General features: G+C 34.5%; 2 protein-coding genes across 2 annotated transcripts; both read right to left on the reverse strand.

The window, feature by feature from the left end:
* Nucleotides 1-288: 288 nt before the first annotated feature.
* HELRODRAFT_175375 (hypothetical protein) lies at nucleotides 289-4,236 on the reverse strand (the record flags this gene model as incomplete). Its single annotated transcript, XM_009022802.1, has 8 exons — nucleotides 289-527; nucleotides 724-993; nucleotides 1,125-1,355; nucleotides 1,456-1,719; nucleotides 1,795-2,022; nucleotides 3,627-3,752; nucleotides 3,820-3,905; nucleotides 4,166-4,236. The coding sequence occupies 8 exons, from the start codon at nucleotides 4,234-4,236 to the stop codon at nucleotides 289-291; spliced, it is 1,515 nt and encodes a 504-aa protein (XP_009021050.1).
* Nucleotides 4,237-5,141: 905 nt separating this feature from the next.
* On the reverse strand, nucleotides 5,142-10,888 carry HELRODRAFT_175376 (hypothetical protein; the record flags this gene model as incomplete). The annotated part of the gene is made up of 7 exons (XM_009022803.1): nucleotides 5,142-5,377; nucleotides 5,618-5,703; nucleotides 6,359-6,538; nucleotides 6,755-6,983; nucleotides 7,072-7,307; nucleotides 9,160-9,263; nucleotides 10,853-10,888. The coding sequence occupies 7 exons, from the start codon at nucleotides 10,886-10,888 to the stop codon at nucleotides 5,142-5,144; spliced, it is 1,107 nt and encodes a 368-aa protein (XP_009021051.1).
* Between the last annotated feature and the right edge of the window lie 807 nt (nucleotides 10,889-11,695).

Genomic DNA, 11,695 nt, shown 5'->3' on the forward strand with positions numbered 1-11,695 from the left:
ATCAATCAATCAATCAATCAATCAATCAATCAATCAATCAATCAATCGATCGATCAATCATTCATTAATTTATTTATTCATTCGTTCATTAATTAATTAATTCATTCATTCATTCAATCCGCCACGACATTTTTAGAATTTAAACGCTGTTTAATTTACTAAACGCAGCAAAAAAAAACGCAAAAAGAGTAAAAGATTTCTATTTTTTGCAATTTTTCAATTACTTCAAATGAATTGAAATTTGTGAGAGTCAGTTTTTTCTAGAGATTTGGTTTGTTTTGAAAGTTTTTAACTATAATTGACCGTATAAAACGACCAATTAGTGTCGCTCGTAAGTGTGGTGGTGTAGTAGCCATTAACATGAGAATTGAACTGACACAATTTAGAAGCTGGATGGAAGTTGATGGAGTCACATCCTCCCAGTTGCTTGCACTTATGCATGCATTCCAGTGCACTCCTCACGTTCAACTGCTTGAATTGGAATCCAGCCAATCTCACGTTTGACTTTCTTTTCCATCTGAATGAATCTGGAAAAGGAGCAAGTTGTTGTAAAGAAAAAATTCTGGTGCTGATGAATTACAAAAACGCAAATTTTAGCAATTCAAAATTTGCAGAAACATTCCCGCTACAAGTAAGAATCAAGATGTTAAAAGACAAACCAACCACTTACAATCTAAAAAAATGCACCTTAAAAAATGAAATACTATGTATTTAAAAAATTACTTTCGTCTAAAGGTTCGTAAGCTTCAAGCTCGCAGATCGCAAAAAACCCATCTGGAGTGTTTGCACTGGCCTGTGCGATCAGGTACCTATATTTTGGCAGATTGGCATTGCATTTCAGTTCAACTCTGCTGCCTATCTTAACGGAACCGGGCCAGGTGGCACACATTGGATAGTTGTTCCTCTGCGGAGGTGAGGTTGAGCTGTCTACATCGGTCAGTCCGATTATGAAGTTGTCCAGGCGACGGGCAATTCGAGTGATGTTTGGCGAATCTTTGAAACAAAGCAGTTCGAATTAATATACAATCATTCTATGACAAAATTATTTACCATTGCTAACACAGACAAGTGAAAAACTTTTGATTCAGTTATTTCGTAACGTAGAATTTAAATGATTGTCAAACCTCCTCTTGCCGTTAATACGATCCGATCAACAAAATAACTAGCTTCCATATCAACCATGTACCAGTTCGGACCTCCGGAACCATCGTTGTTGTGTCCGCAGTGGCAGTTGTAGAGGGAGGTGTCGTGAAATCCGTCCACTATCAGCGCTGCCTTCAACACTCCGCAGACAAAATCGTTGTAGATGGAACTGATGTTGACTGTTTTGTTCAACAGCAGGTTGACAGGAAACTCTGCGTTTAGTAAAATAAATAGGAAATTTGCGAGACGTTTGGCTACAAATTCTAAATTGATTTTATGAGTTTTGTATAGTGTTAGAATTTTGAATTCAACTTCCAAACGGGACTCCGTAGATTTCCCATTCACAGATGGATATAACGCCACTAGAGTTGGAAGGTTGTTGCAATATGACGTATCTGGCTGGAGGTGTAGTAGAGGAACAATTTAACTGAACCACCTGCTTCGGAGCAACCACACCTGGATATTGAGCGCAGAGATCGTAGGTGCCTCTCACTGGCGAGTGAACATCCAGGGATCTGTTGCTCACCCCCACTATGAAGTAGCTGACATTGTTCCGTATTTGTAAATCATTGGGATCTTAGAAAATTTTTAAAAATTTTATTAGGTATAAAAAAAATTTCTGATAAATATCTAAAACATTGGTTAATTTACTTGAGTCAGAGGCGTACACAATTGTATATAATATGGAAAAAATGTTTCCCAGATCTACGGCAATCCAGTGGTCCATGGCATCGCACCGCGTCATGGAACAGTACCAACCCTTTCTGCCGTCTACCGCGAAGTAGGACGTGAAAGTTACTGTGAAATTTAACACATGGGCCGAGCTGTTGAACGTGAATGCACCCAGAGCCAGGTTTGTCGGCTCAATATCATTCCCATCTGATGGTGTTTTTTTATATTAATATATATATACATACTTCTTTAAATATTATATTTTAAAAATATTTTTCAAGAATTTGATGTCTAATTTTAAAATATAATATAGGCTATATTTAAAAACAAATTCTTTATAAAATTGAAGTCTTCAGAACTAACCTAATATTCTTATAAATATTATTTTAAATATTAGAAATTTCATTTATTCGGCTTTAAATTATTATTATTATTATTATTATTATTATTAGTAGTAGTAGTAGTAGTAGTAGTAGTAGTAGTAGCAGCAGCAGTAGTAGTATAGTAGTAGTCGTAGTAGTAGAAATCACAGTCGCAGCAACTGTACTATTTGTGATTTTAGTGACTGACTTCAACGGATTCAAGCTTATAAACTCCTCCAAACTTCTACAACAGAGCAATAAATAATTGTGTATATACCTGCAATAAAAGTGAACGAAAAATTTGGTTTTCACATCAGAGGCATACATTTTCTCGTAAAACTTCCAAAACACTTTACTCTCTGCATATAAATTCTGACGAAATTTTATGTATGAGCAAAAATATCCCAAACCAAAGAATTTATTATTTTATTGAACGAACGTGCATTATGAACAATGATACCGCATGACAAACATTATCTTTCCTAAAATATTCTATCGAATTCAATGGAATATTTAATTTACCCGGTCTTTTCCAAATAGAAAAAAAACCTATATTGTTTGTATATGTCTGTGTGTATGTGTCTCTCTATTTGAGCCAGTCTGTGTACGTGTGTGTGTGTGTTTGTATTGGTGTATGTGTTTGTGTATGTTGCGTGTGTGTTCTTAGTCGTTTTAATGTACGTTTTATTCGATTTTCATTCAGATAAAAATTTCTGTTTCATTCTGTCATTGCATTGTTTTGAAATATTGTCACACGATTTTCATATTTGTGAATGGTTTTGGGTAATGGGAAATCTAACTATTATTTCATTTTTCCATGCTTTGTCTTCAACATTTAGCGTTTTTATTTATAAAAAATTTTACATATATTTGTGTATTAGAATTTATTTTATGGTATTTTAATCCGGAGACTATATTTAAAAAAATTTTAACCACTAAAATGTGATGACGATTCGTCTTCATTGTATCAAAGTGAAGGAATTAGTTTAAATATGTGTTTCAAGTTTATCTAACATCATTTGTCCATTTAATTTTATAATAATTTTTGCTCAGAGCTCTTCACAAAATGTTAACCACTAGAAACTTTTTATTCTACATATTGAATTTTTGTCTCTTTGTTAGGTTATGGCTTTGATGCTTAATTTTAAACCAACCCAACACACCATAAAAACGCATTTAAGTTATTTATATTCATGAGAAACATTCAATAATGGTGTTTTTTCATTTTACAGATTTTAAAATGTAATTGGTCATTGAAACGAAATCATTTTTCAATAATAATTGACGGTTTAAATTGCCCAATTGGTGTCTTCATAGGTAATTGAATGGTTGTAGCCATTAATATGAAAATTGAACTGACACAATTTGGAAGCTGGATGGAAGTTGATGGAGTCACACCCTCCCAGCTGCATGCACTTATGCATGCACTCCAACGCACTCCTCACTTACACTGATTGAATTGGAATCCATCAAACCTCATATCGTAGGCGCCTCTCACTGGCGGGTGACCATCCAGGGACCTGTTGCTCACCCCCACTATGAAGAAGTTCAGATCGTTCTGTATTAGACTTCCCTCTGAATTCGTTATATAAAAATGAATCTTGAAACAAAAACTCCAACCATCTAAACAGATGAATTATACTTAAGGAAACTTTTCCGGGATGTAAGACCACATTGATAATCGTGAACAAATTTCCCAAGTCCACGCCAATCCAATGCGGTTCCAGCCTGTGATACGGTAGTTGTATAATTAAAAGCATGGATCGTTATTCCCTCGACGGCCCGATATGAAGTACAAAAATTCGTTAAACCAAAAAGAGCAGCTGAACTGCTGTACGTGAATGCACCAAGCGCCAGGTTTTTGAGGCTTTTTTGACAATCTAGCTGTGCCAACAAGTGGATTTATTAATATTTAAACTTGTTTCTGTTAATATTTAAACTTGTTTTTATGGTAAAGTATTTTTTGTATATAAACTAGATTTTCATACCTTTCAAAAATTTTCCCATCACAAAAACACCAGAAACCACAACATGACGCTGCCAAAGAACAGAATATCATCACTAACAAGTCCAAAATAGCTCCTAACGCTACCCTCACCAACTATTTTAAATACTAATTAATAGGTTAAAGACAATCAATTTTTTTTTTAAATCAGTGAAATTCTTCTCTAGCTCCAAGCTTATATACCACACCGCGACAAGTTATTAATGAATTCTGGTAGCAAAATGGCAAAAAAATATAGCCAACAATGATTTTTAAGATTTTAGCCCAATAAAAAAGTTCTTTATTATGCTAAATAGACGCCATCCGTTATCATCGTAAAGAATATAAACGAATATTTAATATCGGAATTGGAGTAGATTATTCATTCGCTTTTTGTTCAATAAATGAATTAGAATCATAGCCTATAAGAATGTGAATTTATATAAAAAATTAAGCTTACGACGATGGTAGAGACAATTTTTATAGAATAAATTGTACATTAGAAATGATAAATGTTTCTGCGAAGTGATATTTTTTTCAGAGATAAAATCTTAGTGGAAGCACTTTGGATTAATAATTCGTTGTTCCTATGGAGTCTATAGAATTGTAAATAACTGAACTGCTGTTTCATGCATTTGGCATTTTTCGGATGTGGCGGATAGCTTCTTTCATGTTGAGATTTTTTCTTATTTTTACAATTTTTTTGTGATGGTTTTGACGTGAAAAAATGAACAATGTAAGTTTTCATTTATTGTAACTATGTAAAGAGTTGAAAAAATTAGAAATTAATATATGGTGGAACTATTCTAAATGTAAAATAAAGAACTCAAAATTCTCTAAATTTTGTCAAAAACATTTAAAAAATATTAAACAATTCACTGCATTGTTCCTAATTTAAATAAAAAATGTTTGTAAATTGTAAAAGTGCATGTTAGTTGATCAGCTTATGTAGAGATCTTAAACAATCTTCAAGCCAAACATCAGTAATACTGGACTACATAAAAAGCCCAGTTAGCATTCAAACCTAGACCGCTGTACCCATTCTGATGTTTGTTGAGTTCGCATGTCTTGGAAGCTGCATTGAAGTTAATGGAATCACATCCGCCAACTTTACGAACGCGGTGGAGACATTCAATGGCACTTCTTACACTCATTGTCTGCACTCTGTAGCCACTCAAATACATACTTGCCTTTCTTTTCAACACAAATTTTGTCGCTGTACAAATATTAAACATTCATTACATTTACATTACATTTACATTCATTACATTTCATTACAATATATTCTTCCACAAAGTTTAATAGTTTCAATAATAGTGTTCAGCAATTTCTATTCTGCTCTATTTTTGTGGATAGAACGGAGTTTTACAATATATTATTTATATTATGTTAATAAATTATTTTAAACTTTTAAGAAGCTCTCATAAATATTCATTTAATTAAATGAAACTGAGACCTTCAACATCGGCAGGATATGCTTCTAGCTCACACACAGTGAAGTAGCCAGCCCCGGCTTTAGCGGCTTGCTGGGTGATGAGATACCTGAAGGGAGGGAGATTGGCATTGCACTTCATGGTCAGTTCGAATCAGGTGCAGCCTGCCCTGGCCATTGCCCACAGAGTGGATACTGGTTTCTCACTGGCTGGTATCCGGCCGAGTTGGTCAATCCAATCAAAAAATTGTCGGCCCTGTGATCCACTGGAGTAATAATTTTCGTTAACTGTCTTACAATAACTATTATACAAGCATACGTCTGTTGAACGCTCGGGCAGAATAGCTCTCAGCCAAAAATGTTGTTATCATTTGTTGTAAATGAGAAGTGCTGACAAAGATTTAAGCTTGCTTGTTTTTTTTGCTCGTTCTACATTTAATGCTATTTCAGGGTAAAATACAGTCTTGTACATTAAAAATTTTTTACTTTGGGTTGCCATTCAAAAATGCAAATTTTTACAAAAACCTTCGAAGTTGTTTTTGAAACAAATTTCAGCCTATTAAACCAGCCTACATTCTACATCTAAGAATTACTCAAATTTCGAGTTTAAAATAGAATGCTGCTAAAACACAAACAAAAAAGATGTGCCCACATTTTATGAAATTATGAAAAGCGAAACAAGTTGATTTTCGCAGATGAAAAAAATACTAATAAACGTAATAAAATTATATATATTTATGCTAATAAATGCATTAACAGACTGACCACTCACGATAATTCACCAGTCGGACAGTGAATATGATGTAGTCGACATAGTACTTGCCCTGCATATCCACCACATACCAATTTGGATTTCCTGTAGTTTCTGCCGTGTGGCCACAATGGCATCCTGAAAGCTGGATGTCGTGGAATCCGTCAACTATGTGATCCGGTGTCAAGGGCTGGCTGAGGAGGAGGTTTTTTCTATGCGCTTGGGGGGATGAATTTATTCATATATAATTTATTAAAAAAAATGTTTGAAACTTGCCAATAAAAATGTTATTAAATGTGAAACATTTAGTTTAAGAATAAATACATTTGCTTTTTTGCATTATTCATTTTATCCTTAAATATCTTGCCAATCAGTAAGGAATTCCGTAGACTTCGAATTCGCAGACGGACATGTATCCAGTAGAGTTGGAAGGTTGTTGCAGTATGACGTATCTGGCTGGAGGCGTAGTAGAGGAACAATTTAACTGAACCACCTGCTTCGAAGCAACCACACCTGGATATTGAGCACAGAGATCGTAGGTGCCTCTCACTGGCGGGTGAACATCCAGGAACCTGTTGCTCACCCCCACTATGAAGAAGTTTAGATCGTTCCATGTTGGTATTGGTAGAGAGGTGTTGTCTGGTAAAGTAGTTTAACAAACTGTTAGCAATAATGTATCAAATTCATATACCTATTGTCAAATTTTTTTTTAATTTGAAGAACTTACTCAGTCCAACATATACAATCGTGTAGTTGATTGAAAACAAATTTCCAAGGTCCACTCCAATCCAGTGGGGTTCGAACCCGGGTACGGTGAGAGAACAAAGTGCCAAATAGTTGTTTAAGCCGTTCTTTCCATCGACCACTAGATGAGCCACCAATGTTTGGTAGGGATTGACAAAATAGGCAGAGCTGTTGAAAGCATAGGCTCCCGGGCTATGTTGGCCAGGTTTACATTGCACCCTTTGTTGTAAAATGGTAATACCAACTGTTCAGATAAACTATCAATTATAATTAACTAACTATAATTACAAACATAAACATAATTTTTTCTACTACTAACATCATAATTAAACGGCATCAAAAACGCAAATCAAGAAACATCTCACTTATATTCTCAAGATGATGCACGAGCAAAACTATGAACAACAGACTTTCTTGTCTCCATTACAAACTTTTAACATTTTCACCAAAACAGGTGCGAAACCGTAAACTTTATCGAGAATTCTCAAATTTCACGGGTGTCATCAGTCTTTGCCACAACTAGTCTCAAACTCTTGGTGTATAAAGATTTTAAATGTCAAATATTTCACAAAATATGCATGCATGACTGATTGCCATTAATTTTAGCGTTAAGGAACAAACAATAAAACTGAATAAAAAACATTTTTTCTAGAATTTTCTCGGCAAAAAACAAAATTTTTCAATCAAAAAATTTTCATTCCATATTATATTTTTATTACATTATTATACACAAAAAAAATATTTTTAATAATATAATAATATTTGATACGAATAATAATAAAATGTAATAAAATAAATGATAAAGTAATAATGTTAATAAAATCATGAAAAAAGTGTCGAGGTCAAATTTGAATGGAATCTAAAGGAAAGGCGAAAATTTAAAGAAAAGTAAGGAATTCAAACAAAATCTTACCGTCATCAATCATGGCCCTACCAGTTTTTTTTTATTTGGAAAATTCCACAGGTAAAAAATACAAAAATACAAAGATATACATGCATACACACATACATACATACATACACACATACACACGCACATACATACATACACACACACACACACATACAAACGTAATGTGAGTGTGTGTGTGCGCGCGTGTGCGTGTGCGTGTGAATGTCATTTTCCAGTCATCACCTTGCTTCTAATTTATTATTAGACGACGTGTTATTGACGATCTGACGTTTTTATTAAATTTCCCGCCAACAAACATCATCATCATCAACATCGTCATCATCATCCTCCTCCTCCCCCTCATCATCATCATCATCATCAACGTAGTCGTCGTCATCATTACCATCAAAACTATCATCTTCTTTTTCGTCGTCATCGTAATCGTTATCACCACTAACACCATCGTCATCATCATCATCGTTGTCATCATTATCATCATCATCATCATTACCAGTACCACTTACCCACCTTGTGCACGTGATTTATGTTCTGCTGGCATTAAAACGGTATTACCCGTGTAGTCTACATGTTGCAAGCCTTCTCCATTTCTCCATTCTTTATTTTCATTAGTTTTGTTTTGTCTTTTTCTCTTTCTCCTCTCTCTTTCTCTCTCTCTTTTTTTTCTTTCTTTCTCCTCTTTCTATTTCTTTCTTTCGTTTTCTCTCTCTCTCTTTCTTTCTTTCTTTTTTCTCATCTTTCTGTCTTTTTCTCTCTTCCGAATCTAATTTTAGCCTTTCAATCCCTCTCTCCATATTTTATTTCTAACGTTTTAACTTTTCTCTCATTCATTTCATCTCACTCTCCTTCTCTCTTTCTTTTTCTCCTCTTTCTTTCTCTTTTTCTTTTTTCTTCTTCCTACTCTCCTCCTTTTTCCTCCTTCTTTCTCTCTTTTTCTTTCTTTTCTCTCTTTTGCCTCTCCATTTTTTCTAATTTTTTTATTTCTCTCTTCCCGCCTTTCTATCATTTTCTCTTTCCGTTGCTCAAATGGCGTAATCAAGTAACTAATTAGGAACTATGACGTCATTAATACATCGACATCGATATTATAAATGTTTCTAATTATAGCATCACGTGCTCTACTACGTCATCATCATCGTCAGACGATTTAGTTTTTTAAACCTGTGATGCAGCGTGTACGCTTGCAGTAATGGGGGCAGGTTTTTTACTTGATTGACATCTCGAAGTACGGCCCAGTGTTTCGCTGTTGTTGACCTCTGCTTGACCTGAGAATAAGCGTGCGTGCGTGTGCGTGCGTGCGTGTGTGTGCGTGTTTGCGTGCGTGTGAGTGTATGCGTGCGTGTGTGTGTAAGTGTGTGTTTGTGTGCGTTGTGTGCGGGTCTGTGTGCGTGTGTTTTTATTGATCTGTTTCTTTCTTTCTACTGATTCGAGTGTGTTTTTGTGTATGTGTGTGTGTATTTGTATATATGTGTAAATGTATGGAAGTGTAGGCATTTATTTTGTAAGTTTCTCTTTTTCTCTCTTTCTCTTTCTCTCTCTCTCTCTCTCTCTCTCTCTCTCATACTCTTTATCTCTTCTTCCTTCAAGTTTATATGTGTTTGTTTGTCAATATGTGTGCCTATGTTTGTATCTGCCTACATGTACATATGTTATGCGTGAGTGTGTTTAAAAAATTTTCCAGCATAGTATAGAGGCGGGCAATATGTGCGAATGAATGTGCGAATGATTGTGCAAGTGAATGGTTTTATGTTTGTTTGTGTGTGTGTGTTTGCGTGTGTTTGTACGTATTTGTACGTGTTTGTGCGCACGTACGTGTGGTGTGTGTGTGTGTTTGTGTGTGTGTGTGTGTGTGTGTGTGCGCGCGTCGGATGCAATAGGGTAAATAATTTTGAGATGGAACATTAAACACTGGTCAGCAGAGTTTGACCTCGGTAAAATTTGTAAAGATGATGAAGATGATGATAATGGTATTTATCATCATTGTCATCATCGTCATATTCTTCTTCTTCATCTTCATCTTCTTCATCTTCATCTTCTTCGTCATCATCATCGTCGTCATTCGTGATTGATAGATTGAATGAGCCCAATTCATTAGGAATGCAAATAAACTTCCATTGTGTCTGTTGATATTTTTGTATGTGTGTGTGAGTGTGTGTATGTGTGCATGAGTGTGTGTATGTGTGCATGTATGTGTGTATGTATGTGTGTTTGTCTCTATTGATTGATTGATTAGTGGAGCGGTTGTTTGACTGATTGATTGGTCGGTTGATTGATCAGCTGGTTGAATGCTTTGTTGTTATGGTTGATCGGTTGAGTGGTTAATTAAATGATCAATTTGTTCATTGTCTGAATGATGTCTAGATTGATGGATATCTTGATTGATGGATATCTTGATTGAAAGATATCTTGATTGATAGATATTTTGATTGATATATATCTTGATTGATTGATTAGTTGAATGATTGGTTAGTTGTTTTTAGCAGGTTGATTTGATTGGTTGGGCAGATTTTTTTTTGATAGATGGTCGGCGGCACTGGTTGTTCATTCATTATGCAAAGCCCGCATTTCTTGTTCCAGAACGTGATGTACACACATACACACACACATACACAAACAAACACACCAAACATACATAGATACAAACATATATACAAACATACACACTCATACATACATACATAATGAAGGGATCAATGGAGCATCAAGATGTCTCCGCGGTGGGCGGCAAAACATGAAGTAATGGACTTGTTTGTATGTTTGTTTGTATGTATGTATGTATGTATGTATGTATGTATGTTTGTGTGTGATGTGTGTGTGTGAGTAGTGTACATTTTTTTAGTGTTAAGAGGCTTACGTGTTGAAGATCCTCATACAGGGAAAATATAAACATTCTTTTTGTATGGATAATAAAAGCAGTCCTGTCATATACAGTTAATCATAGTTTGAGTCTGTGCCTTTTTATGTGTGTGTGTGTCTGCGTCTTTCTATATGTGTGTGTGTGTGTTTGTATGTGTGTGTGTTTTTTTGTGTGTGTGTGTCTTTGTGTACGTATGTGTAATTACCTTTACATACAATCAAACACTTTGTAGAAGACAAGTTCAGTCAAAAAAAAAAAAAGTTCAGTCAAATATGAACCAACAATAGATAAACAAACGAATAAATACATAAATACACAAACATACATACATAAATACGTACGTACATACATATATTCATACATACATATATACATACATATAGATATACATAAATATAGATGTACACACAAACATACATACATTTATATATTGGTATATATTAATTCTTATCAATAGCTTTGCATTCTACTATTAAGTTTTTTCTTGAAAAAGATTGTGATGATGATAAGTATATTACCACTATGATGATGACGTTAGTATGTGCGTGTGTGCGTGTGTGTGTGTGTGCGTGCGTGTGTGTGTGCGTGCGTGTGTGTGTGTTTTTGAGATTAAAATTATAGATTATATCATTAAATGATTACTGTTTATGACAATAGTGATGATAAATTCTGTGATTTTAAATAAATAAATGTATAAATAAATAAATAAGTATAATGAAAGAACAAAGAACTATAATTTTCCGCCATCTTGCTATCTGTCAGATGATCATCCAAGTCATTTCCGCTTTCATATCTATGTGAACATCTTTGCTCGTGTGGATATAGTTTTTCTGTATGTTT

This window comes from Helobdella robusta (genome assembly GCF_000326865.2).
Source record: "Helobdella robusta unplaced genomic scaffold HELROscaffold_33, whole genome shotgun sequence".
Lineage (NCBI taxonomy): Eukaryota > Metazoa > Annelida > Clitellata > Rhynchobdellida > Glossiphoniidae > Helobdella > Helobdella robusta.